Source organism: Carettochelys insculpta, chromosome 14, assembly GCF_033958435.1.
Source record: "Carettochelys insculpta isolate YL-2023 chromosome 14, ASM3395843v1, whole genome shotgun sequence".
Lineage (NCBI taxonomy): Eukaryota > Metazoa > Chordata > Testudines > Carettochelyidae > Carettochelys > Carettochelys insculpta.
Genome location: NC_134150.1, coordinates 35,501,347 through 35,525,371, shown reverse-complemented (window position 1 = coordinate 35,525,371; position 24,025 = coordinate 35,501,347). Strand labels below are relative to the sequence as shown.

General features: G+C 43.0%; 1 protein-coding gene across 3 annotated transcripts in view; it reads right to left on the bottom strand.

Moving 5' to 3' along the window:
- The window catches only part of PLCG2 (phospholipase C gamma 2), a 111,218-nt gene that overhangs the window by 10,839 nt on the left and 76,354 nt on the right, over positions 1–24,025 (bottom strand). For all 3 annotated transcript variants that reach the window (XM_075008598.1, XM_075008599.1, XM_075008600.1), the window contains exons 21-31: positions 23,556–23,624; positions 22,290–22,399; positions 20,162–20,258; positions 18,571–18,637; positions 17,837–17,994; positions 12,057–12,159; positions 10,550–10,759; positions 8,973–9,118; positions 5,648–5,762; positions 2,797–2,964; positions 1,774–1,862 (exon numbers count right to left, since the gene is read on the bottom strand). In XM_075008598.1, the coding sequence (XP_074864699.1) occupies positions 1,774–1,862; positions 2,797–2,964; positions 5,648–5,762; positions 8,973–9,118; positions 10,550–10,759; positions 12,057–12,159; positions 17,837–17,994; positions 18,571–18,637; positions 20,162–20,258; positions 22,290–22,399; positions 23,556–23,624 (1,332 nt within the window). The remainder of the gene's footprint in view (positions 1–1,773; positions 1,863–2,796; positions 2,965–5,647; positions 5,763–8,972; positions 9,119–10,549; positions 10,760–12,056; positions 12,160–17,836; positions 17,995–18,570; positions 18,638–20,161; positions 20,259–22,289; positions 22,400–23,555; positions 23,625–24,025) is intronic.

Here is a 24,025-nt window from a genome sequence, read left to right as displayed (position 1 = left end):
AACTGCTGCTTCTCCTATGAATCTGAGCATGACTGTGAATGCAATACCTGAGGCAGCAGGGCTATGTAGCTATATGGATAAATCCCGCCAAAGACCCATGGACTTACCCTTGAAAAACATCTACTGTTTTCCTATAAGAAATGCAATGGCCAGATTCTGGTGTCAGTTACAGCAGCCTATGTTTGGAGTCACTCCATCAACTCCAGTGGGCTTATGCCAACATAAAGCAGAAGCACAGTATTTTTCCCTCTGAAGTTTACAGTATGTGGGAGATCAGCTGGAGACCCTAGCAGGAAGCCTGGAGAATTGTGACTTGCAAATTTGGAATGTGGAGAGAGTGCTAAACAAACAGGATGCTCTGATTTAACGTACTGCAGGCAATACCTTCAGGTATCAATTGTAATTGCTTGCAGCAGTGGTTCTCAACCAGTGTACCATGAGAACTGTCCAAGTGTGTGCTGAAAGTTCACCCATTTCTCCTCCCCGCCCCCGGGGGAAATTAATGACCCCGTGCCAGATGGGGCTCAAGCAGCAAGGCTGTCTGCTCCCTATTGGGCAAGAGGCAAGGACAGGCATCTGTTGGAGCTGGAATGTGATTTAAATGCCACATCCCAGCTCCAATGGGCGGGTGGAGAGGGGCAACGTTTACGAGCAATGGATTCAGCTGAAAAAAGTGGGTGTGCCTTGGAAGCGTTTGTCTCATTGAAGTGTGCTGTGTTACTGAAAAGGTTGGGATCCACTGGCTTACAGCTCACCTTGCTGCCTGGCTAAGTCTATGACTGGGGATGTGTACATTTTTTTCAAGACAAGGATTATATGCAAACAAAATTTTAGTGGTTCTAACAGTGGTTCTGTCAAGGCTTAAATGAGGCAGGTTTATCTGCACTAGGACCAAGTGCTGGGTCACTGTTTTTTCTGAATTACTGGCCATTACTGTCTTCCCTTTTGCTCTTTGGCAAAGCTTTCTGTTTTATTGAAACAGACTCTGGAGTCCAGAGGAGGAATATATTCTCTCCTGAGTATCTACTGCCAAGTGAGCAGTCAAGATCAGTGAGTCTCACCCACAAGAGGGGCATACGTGGTTGAGAAGCTCTTTTCGACAGCTGGAGAGTTCAGTTCTAGCTGCTTTCATTGCAATCAAACACGCCAGAAGCAGTGCTGTGCAAGAACAGGATGTTCTTAAAGAGTGAGACTACATCCCAGCCAGCAAGCAACTGCATTTGGGTTAATGGACATTAGGGCAGTGCTGGGCAAACTGTGGCCCATCAAGGGTTCTATGTGTGATCCACAATACATTATGCTAACCACTGCCCAGGTGCACGGCTGACAGATTCTGCTAACTTCCATCCACATAGGTTTTTTCCTGCTGATATTGCTAAAGTGACATGCATGTAAAGCAAGGGCACAGGGGCATGCTGACTCTACTTGATACTGGCTGTAAGAGCCACGCATTCCCTCTGTATCCAAAGTGTTGCTATGGTTCAATCAGTGCATCCTGCAAATTCTAGGTATGCCAGCGCAGTTAGCAAAACTACCCTATCCCTGGAGACTGTCTTCGGTGCGACAATTTTGCAGCCCACTGAGATGAGGGAAGGCCACTCATGCAGCCCATTCACTAGCACAGGTTGCCCTTCACTGCTTTGGGGTCATGCTGTATCAGACAGAGAGCTGAACTGTCACCACTTAGTTACCACAAAGAACTCAGTGACATGCTCTGGGTGTAGCAGAAGTGGTGAGGAAAGTGTAACACACAGGAACTGGCTTTGCACTTACCAAAACTTGCTCCATTTCACAGAAAACCAGAAGGGAAGCCAGCTCTATATCTTCACTGTAACCATTTTTGAGAGGAACTGACCTAAAACCTGGGGAGAGGGTACACAGAGGGAGTTAAAAACAAAGGAGGAACAGTTGCTTGTTGTTAGGGACACACATTCGTGGGACTGGGTGGGGATCCTGCTAGTCTGCTCACCTGCTCCATTCTTTGGAGCAGGCAGAGCTTTGACTTTTAAAAGGAAGAAGCAAGCAGAGATGGGTGATGAAGTTTTCCAAACCCCTACTAATCAAATGAGGTCTGGAGAAATTAGACATTAACTCAAGAGATGCCCACACTTGGATCAGCTACAATAAAGCAAAGCAAGATAGCAGAGAAGCAAACAGTGAGAGAGGCATCAGACACCAATGGGCACTGAGCCCATGGTTGTTGTTGATGATGATGGTGATGGTGAAGATAGCAGAAGAATCTAAAGCAGTGATCTCTGCAGAACTGATTTGGAGCACAATCAAATTAGCAATGGCAACCATGGCAAAATGAACTAAATCACAGTAATCTTTCCATAACCAACCACAAAAAGGTAGGCACAAACATAGCAGCACAGACACTTTTACCCTTCTGGAATAAACCTATAACCGGGTGTTAAATGGGATTCAGAACATCAATCCTTTTTTGGCATTTGCGATCTCCTAATCCAGTGGGTCAGATTGCAAGACCAAGAATGCAAGAACTGAAACAGACCATCTTGCTACAGTAAGTAGTTCCAAACCCGTTTTGTTGTTGCTGATACAACAATGTTTTATGTACCTTTTTCCTTTTTCAAAAAGGATGAAAAACAATGGGATGGTGGGCTATTCATTGAAAAGATGCTTTCCAACACACCTGACATCCTAATTCAGCAGGAGATCATGGAATTTTAGCTTAAAGTAGTTATTCTCCCAAGGTGTGCCTTGCCTGGATGGGCTTTTTACTCCCTAAGTTTTGAGACCCAATGAACAGTACTACCAGTTCTAAAGACCATTTACCTGATTTGATTCCTTTAATGGGAAAAGTGGCGTGTGCTAAGAAATTGGGGTCGCTGAACATATCCTCCTCGTAAACAACGAAGCGCAGAAACGCTAGGTTAGGATCATAAATTTCAAACTTTACGTGCTCCGGACAGGGTGCCCAAACTGGGTTAAGGCCATTGTCATCTGGAACGAAAGGAATACTTTTATGATGTGATACATTCTCTTCCCTTCATGCACATACAAGCATATATCCAAAGGCACATGCTGGGATTAGACATGAAGTCTGACACTCCTTATCCCACCCATTTTTGTGTGCCCATGTAAGAAGTTCTTGGGGGTGGGGGGAATCTCTTAAAATTGCTGAATTTAAACACATTTGCTCATATTTTAAATATTTATATAAAAATACCTACCTGGACATCTATTTTTAAAAGATTAATTGCTTGTCATGTTAGTGAGCAAAACAGACACTACCATGAAACACACTCAGCAGAAGATAAGCAGCTACCCAGCTTGCATATCTACTGGTGAAGTTTTGTGGCATCATCTGCATGTGTTCTGGTGGCTGAAAATCTGGCGCTGTATGTCATCAGTTCCCAACCTTTTCACTCACACGGCACATTTCAATGAGACAAAGAATGCCACAGCAGACCCATTTTTTCAGCTGAATTGACTGCTCATAAGTGTCACATTGACTTACATGTACTGTGTTTACAGTCTTAGTAGAAAGGTTTGCAACATATTGCATACAACCAGCTAAACCAGGATCAAATCCACCACAGACTACACCCTCTTAGCCAGCCAGCACAGACACATTTTCTAAATCTGCTCAGTGCCCTGCTAGGGATGTTGAGTAAACAAGTAACTACTGAAAGCAGCTCCCCTCCCTGCCAGTCTATTAGAGCCAGGACACGGCATTTAAACCATGCCTCAGCTCCAACAGGCTTCTGCCCTCCCTCACTTCCTCTTGCCATGGCAGGGAGTGGGGGCAGGCTTCTGGTCACCTCATTCAAGCCGCAAAGCAGCATTTCAGCTGCTTCCTGGTACAAACAGGGTCCTGAGGGGTTGGCATTTCCCCTCACGGTGGCTCTGCAAAGAGCCACAATGAGAGAAAACTGACAAAATTTCCCAGCACACTCGGACAGTGCTCTCGGCACACCAGTATGCCATGGCATGCTGTTTGAAAAGCAAGGCTGTAAGTCAATCACCAGCTCAAAATATGAGGATCAAAATACTCTTCTCTGGGGAAACACTGTGGCTCCCTATTGATGCAGCTCCCTACTGAACATTCATCACTCATTCCATTCACAGAGTTCTTCAGGGTGGATAACTAGAAATAGGGCTTCATCGTTCACAGACAGCAGCAAGGCATCTCAATGCCAAATCAGGCTGTAACGGTATCCATGGGAGCCACATAAAGTCTTTACCTGATTGCCTTCAAGGTTCTGGGACTAGGATCTGACTAGGATCCTGTCGGTTCTTGTGTTAGGCTTGTGGCCAGTCTACAGCCACTGGATCTGGCCCTCACTCAGGTCTAAGTCCAGCTCACACTCAGAGCTGTTTGTAGTGCTGCTGGTTTCCCAGTCAGTGTATAGACCTGCCAGCAGCTTCTTTTATACCAGCCTGCTGGTTCCTGATTGGTTGCCACAAAGACAGCCACTCTGTCTTTCCTGGAGGACCCCTTTTCTACTCCTCTCACTGGGATGAGGTGTGGCAAAACCTCTGGCCTTCTACAGGGGCATTGGGGCTTAGTTCAGCCCGTCACACAGACACTCAAAGAGACAGCCAATCAGATGGCTGAACAAAAGAAAAACCATCCAGCAGCAACCTTACATTTCAAATGCTTACCCCATTGGACTTTTGATGCAACTCTGCCCCACACAGACATGTTTATTAAACAAACCTCATTTGTGCACACAGCTCCTAAACTCAAGGGGATATTTTCCTTGATTTTGTTGGTTCATTCTCCATTGCTGTATGACCACCCTTCCTGTCCAAGATATCGCCAAAGAAATTATCTAATCTTTGAGCTCAATGCTGCATACAATCATCTCAGGACCTTAGAATCTTTCTGTTTGGAACACACCTTCAGAAACTGGCTAGCATCTTCAGAGAGAGACAAGGAGGGTGAGGTACTATCTTTTACTGGACCAACTTCAGATGGGGAGAAAGACAAGCTTTCAAATTACACAGAGCCAGAAACAACGCACACAGCCTCTGCAGAGATCAATTTACCAAGCAGTTTTAAAATATGGAAATTACGCAAAGCCAGAAACTTAACAGAAATGTAGCTTATTATGAACCTAACACAGATTAACACTTGCACATTTCTCTGCCTGAACTGGACACACAGTGAAGGTTCCAAAATTAATTGGTTCTAAGGCAAGCATTAGAGTACTAATACACAAAACATCCGTTAAGAGGAACACAGCCTCCTTATCCTTCCATTATATGGTGCTTGTAAATTATAGATAAGGAAAAGATTGCCAGGGAGGTCATGGATTTTGTGACTTTCAGAGGACCACCATATTTGCTGCTTCAGCTATAGCGTGGCAGGGGGAATCCACAGCTCCGAGACACTGCAGGCAGCTGGCTTTGGACGCCCCACTTCCACATTAAGGCTCCTCTTTCCCATTCATTCCCACATGCGCACACAGCCCACAGTCACACTCTTCATTATTTTTAGTAAAAGTCAGACTAGTCAGAGGCTTCTGTGAATTTTTCTTCATTGACTTTTATTAAAAATAACAACAAAATCTTAACCTGTATTATAGAGATTATGCATGGTGGAAGTCCTCCTCCAATTTGATCGAATGCACTGGAAGCACAATTCCACTCCCACCCAAAAGGTTGTGTAGATACTCACTCACAACAGTTGTCTTGAATTTGCTAACATCACATTCAGCCCCACAAATTTCCACTTCCACAAATGGGCAGGCAATGCTTCTGCCAGGTTTAGGCAGATGGCGAGCACCTAAAACCTATAAAGGGACAATAGGTTATACCAATATTTGAAAAGGAAACTTGGCACTGTCATTTGTACACTGCTAGTGGTCTACAGAACTATTCAGCAGTGCCATTCAAAAAGACAACTTCTTTTCAAGAAATCTGCAAGAACACATATATGCACATTTTCTCTCCAATAGATTATAGACGGGGGGGGGGGTGCATGTGTGTGTGTGCGCGCGTGCATATAGAAATATGTATCACTGACACAGGTACCAACTCATAGCTTAGGTGCTCTACACTTCCCATTGTGAATTGCTTATGACTCTGCATAACTCCAAGGTTAAAACCATTCACACTGAAAATTTTCATCCTGAGTATCTCACTCAGGCTGATGGGGAGGAGCTACTTGTTTGTCAAGTTTTAATTTTCAGACATTGCAAAATGAGATTGGAGGAAAATGCTTTGTCCATGCGAAAATAAACTTCTTATAACTATTTCATTAAGCAGCTCTGGTGCCCCCACACTTTGGAGCAGGGACGTGAAATTTGACCAGGGGTTTCCCTGGTGATGGAGGGGTGCCTATTAGCATCCCCGTGAAAATACATGCAAATCTGGACAATGTATAAGGCTCGGGGGGTGTGGGGAAGAGGAATTCAAACGTTCTCAAAAGAGACTTGGTGGAGTTTAGCAGCTAAACTCTCCAGTAATTCTGTCTGTACTGCGCATGCTCCATCCCTCAAAGCTCTTATGTGCCAACAAGACTGTGCATGTGGCTTTCCTGCAGGACGAGTGCACAGTTGCAGGGAGTTTCAGCAGGACTTCGCTTGTTACTACTCTTCCCAGCTGCTGAGGGCCACTGTGGCTCCAGAAACAGAAGCTGAGAGCAGGGACCTGTACTTCTTGCGCTCTCAATATGCTCCTGCAGGCATCCTGGTGTAGGAGCAGAAAGGTGCTGGACTCAGATGCAGAGGAATTAAAAAAATGGATGAGGAGGAAGGGAGGGTGGATGATGTTCTGGGAAGAAATCAGGGTTCTGTAGAGAAGGTGGTGGATTCTCCTTCCCAGTCATTCTTCTGCCTCTTTTATTACCAGCATGAGAAGAAAGGAGATGAGGAATTGCAGGAAGAGACAGAATGGTAAAGGAAACAGTGTCACGATGGATAATTGGATTCTATACCTGCCTGTACCACTGAGTGCCTATGCGATGCTAAGCAAGTCAAATACAATCACAGTTGGCCACTAATCGGGTGTTCTTCACTTTCTCCATGCTCAACACGACAGCCCTGGGGTTTAATTTGTAAAAACTCTAAGTGCTCACGACCGCAGCTGAGTGGATTGGAGCCGTGCTCTGGGACTATGAAGTGCTATTAAAATTCTCAATATTCTAACAAATCAGGCCCCAGGCGTCTCAAGACCAATACCCAATACAGCTAATTCTTCTGGCCTTAATCTCTCTGTGCCTCAGTTCCTCTACCTAATTTCACAAGGAAGTAATGAGGATTCATTCATTCATGTTTGTGAAGCCCTCAGATACCATGGTGAGAGTACTTCAGATACACTTAAAGTGAAATTAATTACTCTGTATTCAGTGCTCTGTATAGGGTTTGTATCAAGTGGGCCACATACTGAATGAGGAAGGGAGAATTAATACTGTATAAATACCATTCACTGAATGAGGTCAGATTCTGTGGGGCAGGGAAAAACAGTGACTATTAAAGACTGCACCACAACTTATAACCACAAGGGGGCTGAATAGTAACAGAGAGGAAGCCGCGCTAGTCTATACACTATCAAAACAAAAAGCAGTCAAGTAGCACTTCAAAGACTAGCAAAATAGTTTATTAGGTGAGCTTATTAGGTGTTCTGGTCTGGCTATGGTCTGAAGAAGTGGGTCTGTCCCACGAAAGCTCATCTAATAAACTATTTTGCTAGTCTTTAAAGTGTTACTTGACTGCTTTTTGTTTTCACAAGGGGGCTGAATCAGAGCTGCACAAGCAAAACTGAATTCTGTCATTTTCCTATGTGTGTGTGTGTGTGTGTGCGCGCGCAACTCTTCAATCTGAATATCTTTCAAGGCGGGTTTTTTTAGATGCAAAATATATATAGATACACATACACAAACCCTTTCTCTTTCTTATTTTTTTTCTCTCCTGCTTAAATGCATTTGAGAATATGAACCAAATTTTCAGCTGCCTCTCCTTCCTGAAAAGGAGAAAGTGCATGTCTATCCTTGCAAGCATAAGTAATTTCAGGTGTAATCTCACATGAGCAATTATTTGCGTCAACAGTTCTAGTCATTGACACAGGCTGGTCAATGAATGCACGTGTAAATCAATGGCAAGCATCTAAGTAACTAAAAATCATTAGCATCAATAATTATGGGTGCAAGAGTGTGTCTGCAAAAATGGAGGACACTATCTGAAAATCCAGCTCTTGAGACCACACTCCCATAGAATGTACAGAAGTTGCCTCACTTCAACAGATCCACTCTGTTGATGATCAAATAATAGAGAGCTTCTATATTCTTGTAGCCTTTTCAATGTTTTTGAAAAGCATTTGTTCTTTTGCTTTACTTTTTACAGCCCATGTCTGTATCCCAAAGAGCAGTGAGAAGTGGTTACGGTGTGTTTGTTCCTTACCATCATTTCTCATAAAACATGTTATTATAGAAGATATCTCTCTTACTGAACAGCAGCTGAGAACACAAACAAGTTCAATTTACAGAGGGCACCAGAACCCACTGTAGTGTAATTTTCAAACAATAAATTATTTTTCTTTTGGAAAAATAAGATTCTGGCATGATAGCATGTATCAAAATAGCTGCATTTTTTTTTCCTTTTGGGATAAAGCTCACTCATTGCTGGCTTTTTTCCCCCTCATCATAAAACGCACATTTCTTTCACACTGAAAACCAGATGAACTCATAAATCTGTTGCTAACCAGTCTAACTGGATCTTTCAAATGAGAACTACAGGTGAAGTTGAACACAAGTTGATTTGATTTTTTTAATCATCACCATATACATTTCATTTTTTCTGTTTTATAGTCTATATTTATTGACATGACAAAGAGAAATGTATTGCATTTCAAGGAAAATGGCAGAATAAGTTTTATTCTTAAACAATGACATTTAAATAAAAGCATGTTTTGGCAATTTGTCACAGTTCTGGCTCTGAAAATATAACAGTCATATGGACCTTTACTGCTTGTAAGAATATATTTACAAAAGAAAAACAATTTACCCTCACTGTTAAAATCATCTGCAATTTCCTCTTTGATTCACTTGGCATTGGGTCATAGTCTGCATTTCGCATATTTTCTGGCTGCAAAATGTATCCAGTCCGTCCATTAAGTGAAAACAAGGCATGGTTTATTTGCATGTATTTATCTAGGGAGAGAATGAAATAGCCATGACAGTAGAATCCCCCATTTTATTATCTCCAAAAGAACCACAAAGTGTCCCTTTGATGGTTTCCTAATGCCATTTCCACTGGTTACAGCTTTCACAGACAATAAGGTGATGGCTCATGTTTCGATTCTGTAATTAGAACTGATTGTCCTTGGTCCATTGATTAGAAATCTGACAGACAGGCTTGCATTCACACTGAATTTCATACCAAAACTGAGAATATTCTGTCAAACCAGAAATGTTGTGACTTTCCAAATTCAAAACACATTTTCACTTGCCAGTGAACTGGTTGAAATACCTATTCATTAACCAGTACAAGCTAGTATATACACAGCTGTGCAGAGGGAAGAAGATACTTTCAGAAAACGTTCTGCAGTTTCAAAAAGGAACAAAAACTAAACATTTCAAAATTCCCCATAAAGGAAAACCACTGATTTTCCAGGTTGATCAGAACATTTCATTTTGACTAATTTGAAACATTTTGCTTAGATACTGACCTTTTAGAAACTTTTTATTATTATACAAACTTAAGAGACAAAATAACAAGTGATTTCAAAATGAAAAATCTACACACTTCATATCCAAAAATGGTGAAACAGGAAATTAATTCTTGGGCACCTGACATGATTTCATGAGGTGTGTCAATCTCAATGGACCTGTGCATTCTGACAGAACGTGATTCCATCACAGTTTCTCCAACCAGCCCTTTTACTAGCTCTTGATCATTAAATGGAATTATTCAGTTAATACAACTCTGTAACACGTAATGTAGTAGCTCCTCAGCTGCTTTAATTGGTGTCACTATGGAAATCCATGGAGCTATCTATGCATTTATACCAGATAATGTTGTGGCCATACACACCTCGTCCAACACCTACTAAAAACTTAAGAGAAAGACTCCATGGATTTCAAGGGAGTTGCATCAGATCCCACAAGTGAACTCTGCAGGGTAGATAAGAGATTAATTTTCTGGGGTTTACCTGAGTAGCCAGTCCACAAAGTCACAAGCAAACAACTCCTAGTCTCAATTCTCTCAAGCACTCTCATTCCCTCTTCCATTTAGCAAGACACCTTGGAAAGGACAACCACCAGAAGCAGAAAAAGTACCCAAAAAGTTACTTGAGTAAAAGTACAGTTGCTTAGGAGAGGGGGTGTACTTAAGTACCTGTCACCAGTGTCCTCCTGGAAAGCTACTCAAAGTGCAAGCGAGCGCACACACACGCACACACCACATCTTTATTGTAATGAAGTACCCAGAAGTGAAAGCAGCTACATTTTTACTCAGGTAACTTTTGTGGTACTTTTTCCACCTCTTGCTGCCAGGCTGGCAGAACAGATTGGAGGGGAAAATTGTTAATGGCCAATGGAAAGGAAGAAAGACAATTAAGTTCCTCCTTATGAGGATGTTACCTGGAGTCTGGAAATTAAGAGCCACCATCTGGGCACCACAAAACCAGAGTCGGAATGGGTCATAATTGGATGAGTCAACTCTCTGTCCTTTAGGGTAGACTCGCGTCAGTCCCTTTTGGTTGTATTTCAACAGCTCACCAGCCTTCTGCTTGACAACACTTTCAGCCTTGGTTTCCACAAAAGAACGGACTTCTCTGAAATCAGGATTTTCTATACAGGAGGAGGAGGAGGAGGAGGAGGAGAGAGGAGGCCAAGAAAAGAAAAAACAAACCATTTATTTTCCACTTCCACTGGAGCCTTGCTTTACTTCATCCTTTAACACAGTAATTGACTGCTTGTTAATGCACACACTGCAAACTAGCTGAACATCGAGTCAGAAAATGAAAACAGCCTGTCTGCCTAACAAGTCTTCTCATTGCTCATTGTAGACTGCTGGGGGAAGGCTAAAGCATGGTTCTCACCCCGTCAGTCCCCATAAGGCTTCTTTGAGCACTGCAGCACGTATTTAAATAAGACATCCTGTCCTGCATGTAAGTGGGGGGTGGGGTTGGAGGGCAAGCCATGATTAACAATGGCTCAGACAATGACTACAATTATGTCTGTCTACATTGATGGCTTACTGCAAGCATTTACAAAAAATCTTAAACAGGAAGGAGATACTTGTTGGGTATTCCATGAATCTAGTTGCAATGGCAAAAAGCCAGAAAGTAATCCATTTGAGCATCAATCGAGGAATTTTTACTGACAGGGCACTCCATTTACACACTCAGATATCATCACACTAACCCAGTAGCTTTCAGGGGCCTTACGTAAATGACAAGCAGGCGCTCAGAGTAAAACGTTACATAATATAGAGCAAGTCTTTTTTCCATAAATCACAAAGAATTTACCCAGAGCCTTTTCCTCATCTCTTCAGACAAAAGGAGCCAAGTGCATGCTGATTTCTGGCGAGCCTCACTTTTAGTGTTATATTGGAAGAGTGGCTTGGATAGGCCAGATGGAAATTGACCACAACTCCAAAGCGCATCTCTCCTCCATGTTCCATCATCAGGGACAATGTCACTTCCTCAACCCATCAGGCAGCATTGCTGCCCACCCTTCGCCATGGTCATTTTATTGATTTCAGAAATGCAGCATATGGAAAAGGAAAACCTGAATGAATGACTTGCAAGTTGTTCTCTTCTGAGAGTTTTAACTCCTCCTTGATTGTCTCTCCTCTCTCATGCCAAGAGTTTGTTCCACGGTTAGTCCTACCCTTGAGCTCTGACACCTTCAGATGCATGCTCAAAACAATGCTGGTAACTCACTAGATTATACCTGATGTTTTATCATTTGAATACAGTAAAGTTCTCTCCAGTGTGCCACTGAAAACCCTGCAGGTACGAGGCTGAGCTGTCCCAGCACAGAAAGGATTTTATTTTCAATTCTAAACATTCAAATAATGTTTCTTTGAACAAGATTAGCATGCAAGCAGGCAAGGTAACATTTATTATTAAAAATAAATCACCTAAATTGTCCTTGGATTTGCTTGTTGGTTTGCAGTAGATTACCAAGTCAGATAATTCAATAGCAATTAATTGATTCTTTTCCCAGTACTTCCTCCTATTCTCCTGTTTCAGATTAAAAAAATATATTTTTAGATTGCATATATGTAGAAAATGATGGCACAATAAACTAGGACATATTCTAAAGAAAGGATGATTATGTTAAAACATTCTGTGCTCCCTAATTCCCTATTTAACACTTCACAAACATACTTGATGTGACATTCATTTACCACTTCTGTTTTTCAGGGTATTTTAATGTAATTTTGGGAATTCATTTTCAGCAATATTTCAGTTTTGTGTAGGTTTTCAGTAACTGGGGATTGTTGGGTGTCTCTCTTTTACAATGTAATGAGGAATGTATATTATATTCATTACCCATTACAGTAGTATACATTGTTAATGCACAATCTTTTTGTCATGTTCCCTAGGGCTTTTTAACATAGTGACACTTCAGACAGCGCCATATTAAAAACACACTAGGGAAACTATAGTGCACACTAGCAGGGTCTACACAGATCAATTAATGCCCAACATTATCTTGTTCTTTAGAAATTACACCCCTGCCACCATCATTACTGCTCTGTGTGGATAAACTCTTAGAGAATAATAAACTATATTCATTATATCCAGTGCTTACTAGATCAAAATCATCTATTTCATTTGTAATGAGGGGGAGTTAATGGTTGAAACCTAAAACCAGAGGCCTGACACACATTAAAGTGCCAATTCAAGAAAACAGGTAACCACATGTTTAAGGCACAGAATTTTAAAAGGCATCTAAGCATTGCTGCACCCTGTATTGCAATTTAAATCTCATTTTCAAAAGGGAATGAAGCACTTTGATGTCAAAATCCCATGGACAGTCAATACGATTTTGGCTCCTAAGAATCGAAATTACTTTTGAAAAAGAGACTTAGGGCATGTCCATGCTTAGCAGGAGATCAACCCATTCAGGATAAATCTTCCAGAGTTCAATTTTGCACACCTGGTAAGGAAACATGAAATCGAAGTATCTGAGGTTGACAATCAACACCTGTAAACTCTTCCATTGACCTCCCTCAGTGAGGACGGTCATGTAAGTTATTGCAGGTAAGTCAACTTTAGCTAGAATTGCAATTGCTGTAGCTAGAATTGCATATCTGCCATTGACTTGCTTGCCTACTATAGACCAAGCCTCAGATGGTGCAAGGCTGAGTACAGTAACCACCTCAATACCCTTACAAATCTGGGTGTAAGTGCTTTCCTGATTAGGAATCCTAGAAACCTGGCAGCTGAATTACTAGATCCACATAAGTCCAACTAAACTCTTGACTCAACGCCTCATAAAAATGCAGAGACCAAAAAATGCAAAGCATCGTGAAGTCTATTTCCACTTATTCATGAGCTTGATCAGGATTTAGTAGCTCTTGTGAATCCCAGAAGGCTGAATCCCAGCTGCCTCCAAACGCACAGCACATTGCTTCAACAGCTCACTTTTTTTGTAACACAAGCTGACATTTCCAGCAGGCACCGAAGATAATTTATGACCAACCCGAAATTGTTACTGAAAAGTCCACCACCTAGCGCAGGGCTAGCCGATTTAAATGTTGGCATGAGGGAGCTGAATGAGGGTACCTGCAACACATTCAAATGGGGATGTGGGAAGCCAAGCTACTCCTCACTTTAACAGGCAGATATTCATGTTTGTTGCTTGGTGGAAAATAGAAGCAGCTGAAGTCAATGAAAGGCCTCCATCACTGGAAGGTACAATTTGGCACGAGGTGGTCAAAATTACAAAAAAAGAAACAAGAAGTGATTGCAGGACAGGAGGTAAAAACGGAGTCACATACTGAACAGTTCCTAGCTTCAGCACAAAAGGCAACAAAGCAGTAGGAAATAGGAAATCTCCAAAATAAATTCTCACAACAGCAGGAGGAGGGAGGAAAACAGGAGCTGCAGAGAGATGGTTTTCCAGAAGCAGTCCCCAACCCAGCGAGTAGGTGCTATTCTCTAGGAAAAGCAAAGAGGGATTTAGGATAATGAAATGACAGTCTCAGAAAAGTGCAGCTATGAGTTATTATCTCTGTCATACACAGCACCCACTGCAGTGGAACATCTTAATAGGCATACAACCTTCACTTGCAAGCAACAAATGCTTTCACAAAAAGGAGCATTTCTAGGTGCTGTAAGTGCACTCTTAGAAGTACGCTTCTACAGGTTGCTAACAAGAAATCAATACCCACAGGAATGGACGTTCCTGAGAACACGGTTTTTGTCAATATAAAACAGGGACAATAAAGTAGATAACGCCCAAATTTGAAATCTCATTTCACTACTCACATCGAGGGCCCTGCCAAATTCATGGTTCATTTTGGTCAACTTCACAGTCATAAGATTTTAAAAATTGTAGACATTCTGATTTCAGTTATTTAAATTTGAAATGTCAGTGTGCTGTAATTGGGGTCCCGACCCAAAAGGAGTAGTGTGTGTGTGGACAAGGGGAGGAGGAGCAAATGGTAAGATTACTGTGTTGAGGACAGGGGTACTGCTACCGGCAGCACTGCTTTCAGAGCTGGATGGCCAGAGCATGGCGGCTGCTGGCTAGGAGCCAAGCTTGGAAGGCAGAGACATCACCAGCAGCATTGCAGAGGTAAACGGCAGCATGGTGTGGCATACTGCAAGCGTTATTTCTGTGCTGCTGCTGGTAAGCTGCCGCCTTCAGAGCTAGTACCCAGTCAACAGCCACCAAGCTCCAGCCATCCAGCTCCTAAGGCAGTACAGGAGTAAGGGTGGCAATACTGCAACCTTCGCCCCCCACACCAAAATAACCTTCAACCCCCACACCACCCTTCTTCTGAGTCAGGGTCCGTAATTTGAGAAATTCTGGTTTCCCCCCTGAAATCTGCATGGTACATCATAAAAGTGCACAAAAGTCCAGATTTCAACCAGGTGGGAGGTGGGTGGGAGGAGGGTGAACAATGGGACAGATTTCACCTTCTGTAACACATTTTTTCTTGGCCAAGAATTTGGTCCTGTTCTCCTCATGTGCACCACCTCCCAAACCCAATAATAAAACCACTTAAATCAATAAAATCACCTCATACTGCCACCTTGTCCCTCTTTGTACAGCTCATCCCCCTCAAGGCATAAATGGCACACCTCAAGGCTGTCTACTCAATGACCTTTAAAGTAAGAATACAGTGGCAAAGCATGAGTGTCCCATTGGTATGAGAGGGTTTGGGGCACTTTAGAATGGGGGAGCTAGTCAGTGCTTCTCTGAATGTAAAAGGGTGAGAAAGCTGCTTCTTATGGGGCTCCTGATACATTGTGAAAAATATTCTATGTAGAGACTTTTCTACCGCATCATGTTTTCTTTGCCTTCATTTTTATAACTACAGTAGTAGTAGTAGGAGGCATCCTTCAGTCTGCATAGACTGGATCACGCCCTTTGAAGTTTCAATTGAGGACTTCATTTACAGCATCTATTGTGACTATGAAGACCCACACGAGAGTGACAGTCCTTGCTGCATCTCTTGCAGATGTAGTGGGTGCCTGGCAAGTCCTTATTGTGCTTTCTGTGCACTTGCTTCTCCTCTGCTAGCTGTCTGATCTTCATCTCGTCCTTCTGAAGGCCCTTGTGTAACCCCTGCCTCCATCTGCTGCGGTCGTCTGCTAGTTCTTCCCAGTTGTCCAGCTCGATGTCTACCTCTCTGAGGTCTCTCTTGCAGACATCTTTGTAGCGCAACTGGGGGCGTCCGGGAGGTCTTTTGCCAGAGGCTAGCTCACCATACAGGATGTCTTTTGGAATCCTTCCATCATTCACCCTGTGGACATGGCCAAGCCAGCAGAGTCGATGCTGCCTGAGGAGGGTGTGCATGGTTGGGATTCCAGCTTGCTCGAGGACGGCGGTGTTGGTCACTCTGTCCTTCCATGATATTCCAAGGATGCGCCTGAGGCAGCACAAGTGGAAGACGTTCAGTCTCTCTTCCTGGCGGGCATACAGGGTCCAAGTCTCGCTGCCATAAAAGAGGGTGCTGAGGATGCAGGCTCTGTAGACTTGCATTTTGATGTGAGTGTAGTGCCGCAGCATAAACATGGGCTATTTCCTTCACAACAAATCAACAGTTCCTGCTGCTTCCTCTTTAGCTGAACCAACTATTCTCTCTGTGTAACATCAAGCAAGTTTGCTATAGACAGAGATATAATTCTGTGGACACAAAGCACAGAATGAAAACCTCAGCTGAGGGATAAGCAGCAGGAGCTGATGAGAAGAGAAGAAACACAGACCATTGTCATTCAGATCATGCAAATAATAATTTAAAAAAAAGGAAGAGGAATGCAGAAAACGGGATAGCCACAGTCGCTCTGTTGAGCATTCTCTATGAGTCAAAGGCTTTTTAAATACAAGAAGGTAAAGGGTAAAGAGGGAAGAAAAAGAGAACAGCCAAAAGTAATGATTAAGGAACTGCAATGGCTGGCTCTACAGAACGTCCTAGACCAGTGGTTCCCAACCTGGGGTCCAGAAGGATATTGGAGGGAGTCCTTAAAAAAATAAATAAATAAATAAAAAGGCTCATAGAAAATAAATTTTAAATACATTGCAAAGTTACAATGAATTATTACTTTTAAATTAAATATCTTCCAATGTTATTAACTGCTGTCTGAAAAGCTACAGACTGGTTTCCTTTTTCACTTAATGAAATGTACACAGCAGCTAGAACTGGCTTTGCTGAGAGTCCGAAAACAGTCTGGGGGTGACTGGAGGTCTGCAAACAGCTTGTAGGGGTAACTGAAGGTCCACAAATGGCTTGTGGGGGGCGACTGAGGGTCCACACCAGTGAAAAGGTTGTGTATCACTGTCCTAGCCTGTCTTTCTGAAGAGGTAGTGATGCCTCACCAATGGAGAAGCTGAAGCAACAGGGGGAGTTTTCAGGTCACTATCAGAGATCTGGAAAACAGCCAAGTGAAGATAGAGGAATTCCATACTGCGGATTATTACTAGTCATATACAGAAGTTATTGGCACAAGCAGGCAGCTGTTTTACAAATGCATTCACTGGATGACAGAGGTAGGAAGTAGGACTATGAAGAAGAGTTTCAACAAAAGGCACTCAGATATCATGTACGTTAGTAGATTACTTTTCAAGCTCAATTCTCTGTTGCCTTGCACCAAGCATGCCATAACTTACACCTGTGCGAAGTGGATGCAAAACGCTACCATTATAATTTACTTTGCATAGATGCAAGCAACCATACAAGGTATAAAGCACAGAAGACTACAGCTATCAACTTGAGAACTCTGTAGAAAGAGTTAAAACTGAAGGCTGATGTTCTACTAACTATCCTGAAATGCTTGAAAGTACAGGAAAAAAGATCCAGACTAGCAAGCTACCCTGTAAATAGTCCCACTGAAGTCAAACTACTGAAACAAAACAAAGCAGCAGAAATTTTAGCACTTTAAAGACTAACAAAATTCGTTATTCAGTGATGACCTTCTGTGGGACAAACCCACTTCTTCAGATCAAACGTTTATTCGTCTTTAAAGTGCTACATTTCTGCTCTTTGTTTTGTTGGAGTACAGACTAACACGGCTACCTCTCTGTTACCACTGAAACAAGTCCTATAGGCAAGAATTCATGGTTCTGGGAATTAGTGAGGCTTCGGGAATTTAGGTGGTTCTCAAATGCCTGAAGGTTCATTATTTCCTAAATGCATAACTATCCACTGGAAAATAAAACACAAACATTATTTTCTGTTGGTACCTCTTCTGCCGTTTTCCATGTGATTTCCCTTATGCCTTGGTACCATTCAAATAGCTCTTCAACCTTATCAGTTGCAAATTCAACAGGAGGATCTTCTGGGTTCTTGGGTTCCAGTACAAAGACAAAAGCCTTGTTGTGCTTCCCTTGTGGTATTTTCACTATTGGACAGCACAGTAACAAAAGAGATATACTAAAAGTCATCAACTCTTTTAGTCTTAACTGTATGCTGCATGAACAGCTGGCTCAATGCAGCAGCCAACCAGAGAGCTTTCCGCTGCCATAAAAATCTCTCATCAGACTTAATAGATAGTACAGGTGGAACCTCTCTAATCCAGCATCCTCTGGACCTGACCAGTGCTGGACGAGCGAATTTGCTGGCCCACAGAATGTAAACATTACCTAGCACATTACCAACACTTCCACTGCTTACTGGGCTCTCAGAAGACATTTCGGGGTAAATTACAGCTAAACAGCAGCACAGAACACTGAGAGCCAGGACTGGTGATGGCAAACAAACTTTAAGCGATCTTGGGAAACTTGGCCACACCCGTAAGTGGTCATCCAGCTAACTAAAAGCATGTGGGATTATGGATGTTGGCAGACAAGAGAGGTCAACCGGTATCATCAGGCTGCGTTATAGGCCACGTAAGCATAAGGAAGTTTCACAACGAGAAACAGCACCAAGAAAGGAGAAAAACCTGGGAATCCCACTACATGATCCAAAGGCTACGTACCAACATTGTAAGTGTTGAGGACCAGTATGCCACGACACAGAGATCCTAAGGGATTGTCCTCAATTATCTGTGAAGAAACAATGGGTTTAATTGAATTCTCTTTATCTTTTCCCTTTCTATCAGCAGTCACAGGATGCAAAACAAAAATTTAAAACAAAAGTTAACTGCCCACAATATCACAGAGAAACCTTCATGGACTCTGTTTAAAAAGTTCATTTTTAGCAAGAGAATCTTTCATTAGGAATGAGAGATAACTAGTGAGGCTGGAAATATCTCTTGTTCATCTACAACAAGCAGTCCTGTGGCACCTTAGAGACTAACAAATTTATAAGGTCATGAGCGTTTGTGGATTACTACTTGTCTTTGAAGTTACAAACACTCTGAGCCTTGTTCATCTGTGGGTCTTAACCAGATGAGCTCACTGTTTTTGAATTTGCAAACATCTGCCACTTGAATTCAGAAATCAAATGCATATTTTGACTACAGGTAGTACCTCCCTGGTCCAGCACCTTTGGGACCTCAATGGTCCTGAACAAGGCATTTTGCCAGACCAGGGGAGGTTAATGTCCCTGTCCATGGCTGTTCCCCACTGGCTCTCAGGCCCTGGCTCCCTGGCTATACAAGCCATGGCTCAGCAATGCACTAGCCCCACAGCCCCAGCACTCTGGCCCCACGGGGGGGCTGCTAGGGGAAGCTGGCACGCTGGCCCAGGGGACACCACCTCCAGCCCAGCATCACAGCCCCCCTGCATGGTGCCAGCTGGTTGCCCTCTTGCCCCAGCTCTCTCGTCCAGAACACTAGGATGAGTGATGTTGCCAGAGGAGAAAATGATGGGTTTTGGGGGTGCAACCTGTATTACATCACAAAGCTATTGTCCAGGCATAACTGCTCCTTTTCAAAGCTACCCTGTATGACACCAAAAAGACCAAAAGTGTTCCTATAAATCTCCTTCTCTATCCCCCAGCCAAGGTGGATCTGAGTGATCGCTGAATATTTTGTTTAAAAAAAAATGGGTTCATGTGATTTAATAACGGCCTACTCAGATTTTGCTTTCATCTGTTCGATAAAATTTCTCTTTGTCCAAAATTCTGGAACAGATTGTCACGTGGTTTTGGCATGCACAATTGGTTCAGTTGCATATTAGGTAACAAGGTGGGAAAACAGCTAATTAGAGGCTTTTGTGCATCCCTTTTTTCCATTTGCAAAGACCACTGCAGTAATTGCGCAGGCAAATTAGGTGCATACATGGGGTTTGTAATTGTTCCACACATCTATCTGAAAATCTGACTGTGTGCTGAGCTTTAGCCTGCTGGTAATGGTTATGGCCTCTTTATAAATCACCCCATCACTAACACTCCCCAAATACTGTTCAGAATGAACAGCCTGCCAAACACAACTAGGGGCAGTAAGGACAGAAGAAAAATGAGTCTGCAACAGCCCCCAGGACAGCAAATACTAAGTGTACTTTTCCACTCTGTGCTAAGGCTACATCATGCACAGCCAACAGCTATAATCCCCAGAATGAGAAAAACCGGCTCAGAGGCCAGCATCACGCCAATGGCAGAGGTGAACCAAACCCTCAACTCCTCACCTGGCTTTCAAGGTCTGCAACGTTATCAATTGACAAGTCTTCAACATAATTAGATGGAAAATAGTGTTGAACTTTATCTCCATAGTCTCCTTTCCACCTGAAATAATAAGAGACAACAGAAGACCCTCAAACACAGGCCATTAATTAAGTAACAATCCTCAGGAAATTGATCGTTAATAACGGAGACTAGCTTGCTAGCTGGCTATTGCCAAAATAAGAGTGATGAAGTAGCTAAAAGCTCAAACAAAGAGATAATTAATTGTGGTAACAGGCGATTTCAAGAGGGTTGCAGCTATTGCAAACAGCAGTTAATGACTTAAGAAGCTTCCCCTGCAGCACTAAACACTATTACGTGTTTGATTGCTTTGTGGAAACAACTAGAGGACATTAGATTCCTAAGCACTCAAGTAGTAGTAGTAGGCATCTTTCAGTCTGCATAGACTATGGATCGCGCCCTTGAAAGTTTCAATTGAGGACTTCATTTACAGCACTCAAGTAAGTTTACAAATTAGGTAGGACGGAAAACAGTGTGTGAGGATACCTCAAGGATGAATATAACCTAAAAGCATTTGGGTTTTCAGGAGGTGTTGTGCAAAGCACAGAGAGGGATACTGGGTTGTTGACACAGGTGGGCTTCCCGCCAGAAGTGGGTGTTCAGGAGGGATGTGAATGGGTAAAGGGAGCAACCGTGCTACCTGAAGGCAAAGAAGGGAGTGCTGAGGCTTCAATAAAGGGTGATCATCAAAAGAACTTGGACAGCAGCCAAAAAAAAAAAAAACAACCATGCCAAACCTCTACTGCCAGCCGTTCCAGAGGACAACACTGGCTTTCTTTACAACAAAAATTTTATCATTCCCATTGGAAGACACACAGACACAGACCGCCATTCCTCTACGGCATGGGTAGGAATTTAGCCCTTTGCTTCATTTCACCCACTCTGCAGTACATCTCTGTGCCACAGGCTGAAAGCCCTGAGCCTGGTCTCCCTCTCCACACTGGACTGGAACTGCGAACTGAGCTCGTGGTGATCAGCGAAGCTCAGAACTCTGCTTGCAGGCGCCACCCCCACAGCTGCTACTGGCCAGGAACCCTGGCCAATGAGAACTGCAGGAGCAGCGCCTGCAGGAGAAAGCAGCCATAAGCACCTGCCCGCCTGCCCCCAGGGGCTGCAGGGATATGCTGGCCACAGCCACATCTGGGATCCTGCCTTTACCCTGCTGCATCACCAAACAGCTGCTTGAAGTAAGCACCCTGCATCTCCTCCTGCATTGCAGCCCAGAGACCCTTCCTGCACCCGAATTCCCTCCCAGAACCTGCACCCCCACCCGCTTCCCCAGACTGGTCCAGCTCCCTAACTCCCATATCTCTACCCCAACCTCCTGCCCAGAGCCACATCCTAAACTCCAAGCCCTCATCCCCAGCCCCTCCCCAGAGCCTTCATCCCCAGCTGGAGCACTTACTTTCCTCTATCAGCTCTGCCCCAGCCTAGAGCTCCCTCCTGTACCCTGAACCCCTCATTTTTGGCCTAAGTCTCCACACTCACTCCCCATCCCCAGGGAGCTACATATGACCCACGACTGATTTTCTCTTGGAATCAGTGACTCTCCCACCCCTGCTGTACATGGCCAGCAACTTCCTTCAAGGGGTAGCGAGCCAATGCCTAGCAGAGACAAATGGGATGCCTTACAGAACCCATCAACCTCATTACTGGCTGGTTCTCAATGCAGTTCACAAGTGAGGCAAGTCACTCCCTCCTGCTAAAGGCAATGACCCTTGCCATCCCACACAACTCATGATTGGACCTAGGACTCAAACCTGGATGTCATGTAGCAGTACAGGGTGCAATACACAAGGCTACTCCTCTCAAAAGCTCTTTGAAGGTTACCAAACCCCTTACACAGTACACCTTGTCAAAAGCCAGGCAGGAACAATGAGTGTCAAGGTGGGAAGCTGAGAAAAGTAACAGGATTTTCTTTCTTCTTTGATTTCTGGGATGTCTAAGAATAGGGCCAAAAACAGCAGCAGGGTCACAAGCTGATGTTTTAAGAACCACTGCACAAAGCTGAATTTATTTCCCCATCACATACACTCCACGGGGGTTTCTTCTGCTAGGAATCGCTCTCCTTACCAGCCTCCTGTTTCCTTTGTGACGTTATGAATTAGGGCCCCTCTGCAGAAGCTCAGTTCATCACTTCTTTTAGCTTTATAGTCATATAAGGCTTTCACTGTGCTCAGTGGCTTTAAAACAAACAACAAAGAGAAATCAGTGTGAGGGAGAGTCACAAAACGATCAATAAATCCATCCCACAAGGGAAAGGAAATTAAATCTCTTTATTAAACTTGGTTAGCTTAACTTTAAGGTTCTGTTCTGGTATGGCTGTGGTCTGAAGAAGTGGGTCTGTCCCACGAAGGCTCACCTAATAAATTATTTTGCTAGTCTTTAAAGTGCTACTTGACTGCGTTTTGTTTTGATAGTATATAGACTAGCATGGCTCCCTCTCTGTTACTATTTAAGGTTCCAGAGTGACATCTACTGGTGTAAGGGAGCAGCACTGTTTAACTCTTCAAAACACACACTGAAAGAGTACTTCTCTTGTGGGTGCTGCACTGATTATACAAACACAGAGAACCTCAAGCTATCACCACCACTTACACATACTCAGATACAATCTGAGCTTCACAACTCGGATACAGTCTCTCTCTCTCTCTCTCTCTTCAGTCCTTTGAAACCTCATCAACAATACTGCAGAATAAATTTTCTCTAGGAAACACAAGTTTCTATCAGGACAAGCAATTTCCTTATCTTGAATTTACTGCTACCTGAATCTTTTCACAGTAATGCCAAATCATTAGTAACAAAGAGAAAGAAATACAACAGAATATACATTTACAGTCAATATGGCCTTCATAAGAATTGCAGCTAAATATACTTTTACCAGGCCATTTGTTTTTAAATATTAAAAAATGCATATTCAAAAAAGAACAATAAGGTAATTTTAAAAGTTCAATACTTTACAAAAAGTGTGCAAGGCTGCCCACCTCATTTGCATGTAAAACCTGGATTCACATGAGCAATTGTTTTTACTCAGTGCATCACTGTAGGTTCAAATGTCCAGGCACATCCACAGAAGCATGCATGCAACAATCAGGATTCCCCATGCACACAGCTGAGGCAGGTGCATGAGTATATACAAGCTTTGCAGATACAAAATGTGTGGGTCCAGTTTTGATGGATGGGCTAAAAAATTACACCCCTCTGAGTTTTTTCTCCTCTCCCAATTCAAACACAAATATGGAAACGTGTGATTGAATGTAATGAGAATCTCAATACAAATGTCCTGATGTCTTTGCAAGAAAATTTCATTTGAAAACAATCACTTGAACCGAAACGTACCACGGACGGGGTTATTTCATTTGGCTCTACATACATCTTGACATCATAAAGTGAATTAATATCCTTCTCCTAAAAACAGAGAGGAAAAAAAAAAAGTTAAGGAAATATATGTTAACATGACAAAAGGACTGTTCTAGCGGAGCAAGGAAGGACCCTGATGTGCTTCTGTACATACCCATAGTAGCACAGCAGCAATTCAGACACTTGGGGTGGGGGGACCAGAGCTGGGAGCCCAGACTCCTGCTACAGGCCCATTTCTATCACTAGCTCACCACGTAGCTTTGAAAAAGTCATTCAGCCTGCTATGCCTATGTCTGATGAAACCCTATTATAATCCTACCCTCACAGAAGTATCACTTAATTCATTAAATGCTTGTGAATTTGAGGGGTTGAGTGAGAATATTATGTGGATCTGAAAAAAACTAGCATCTGCCATTATAGTTCACGTATTAGACCCATGTTGCTATGGC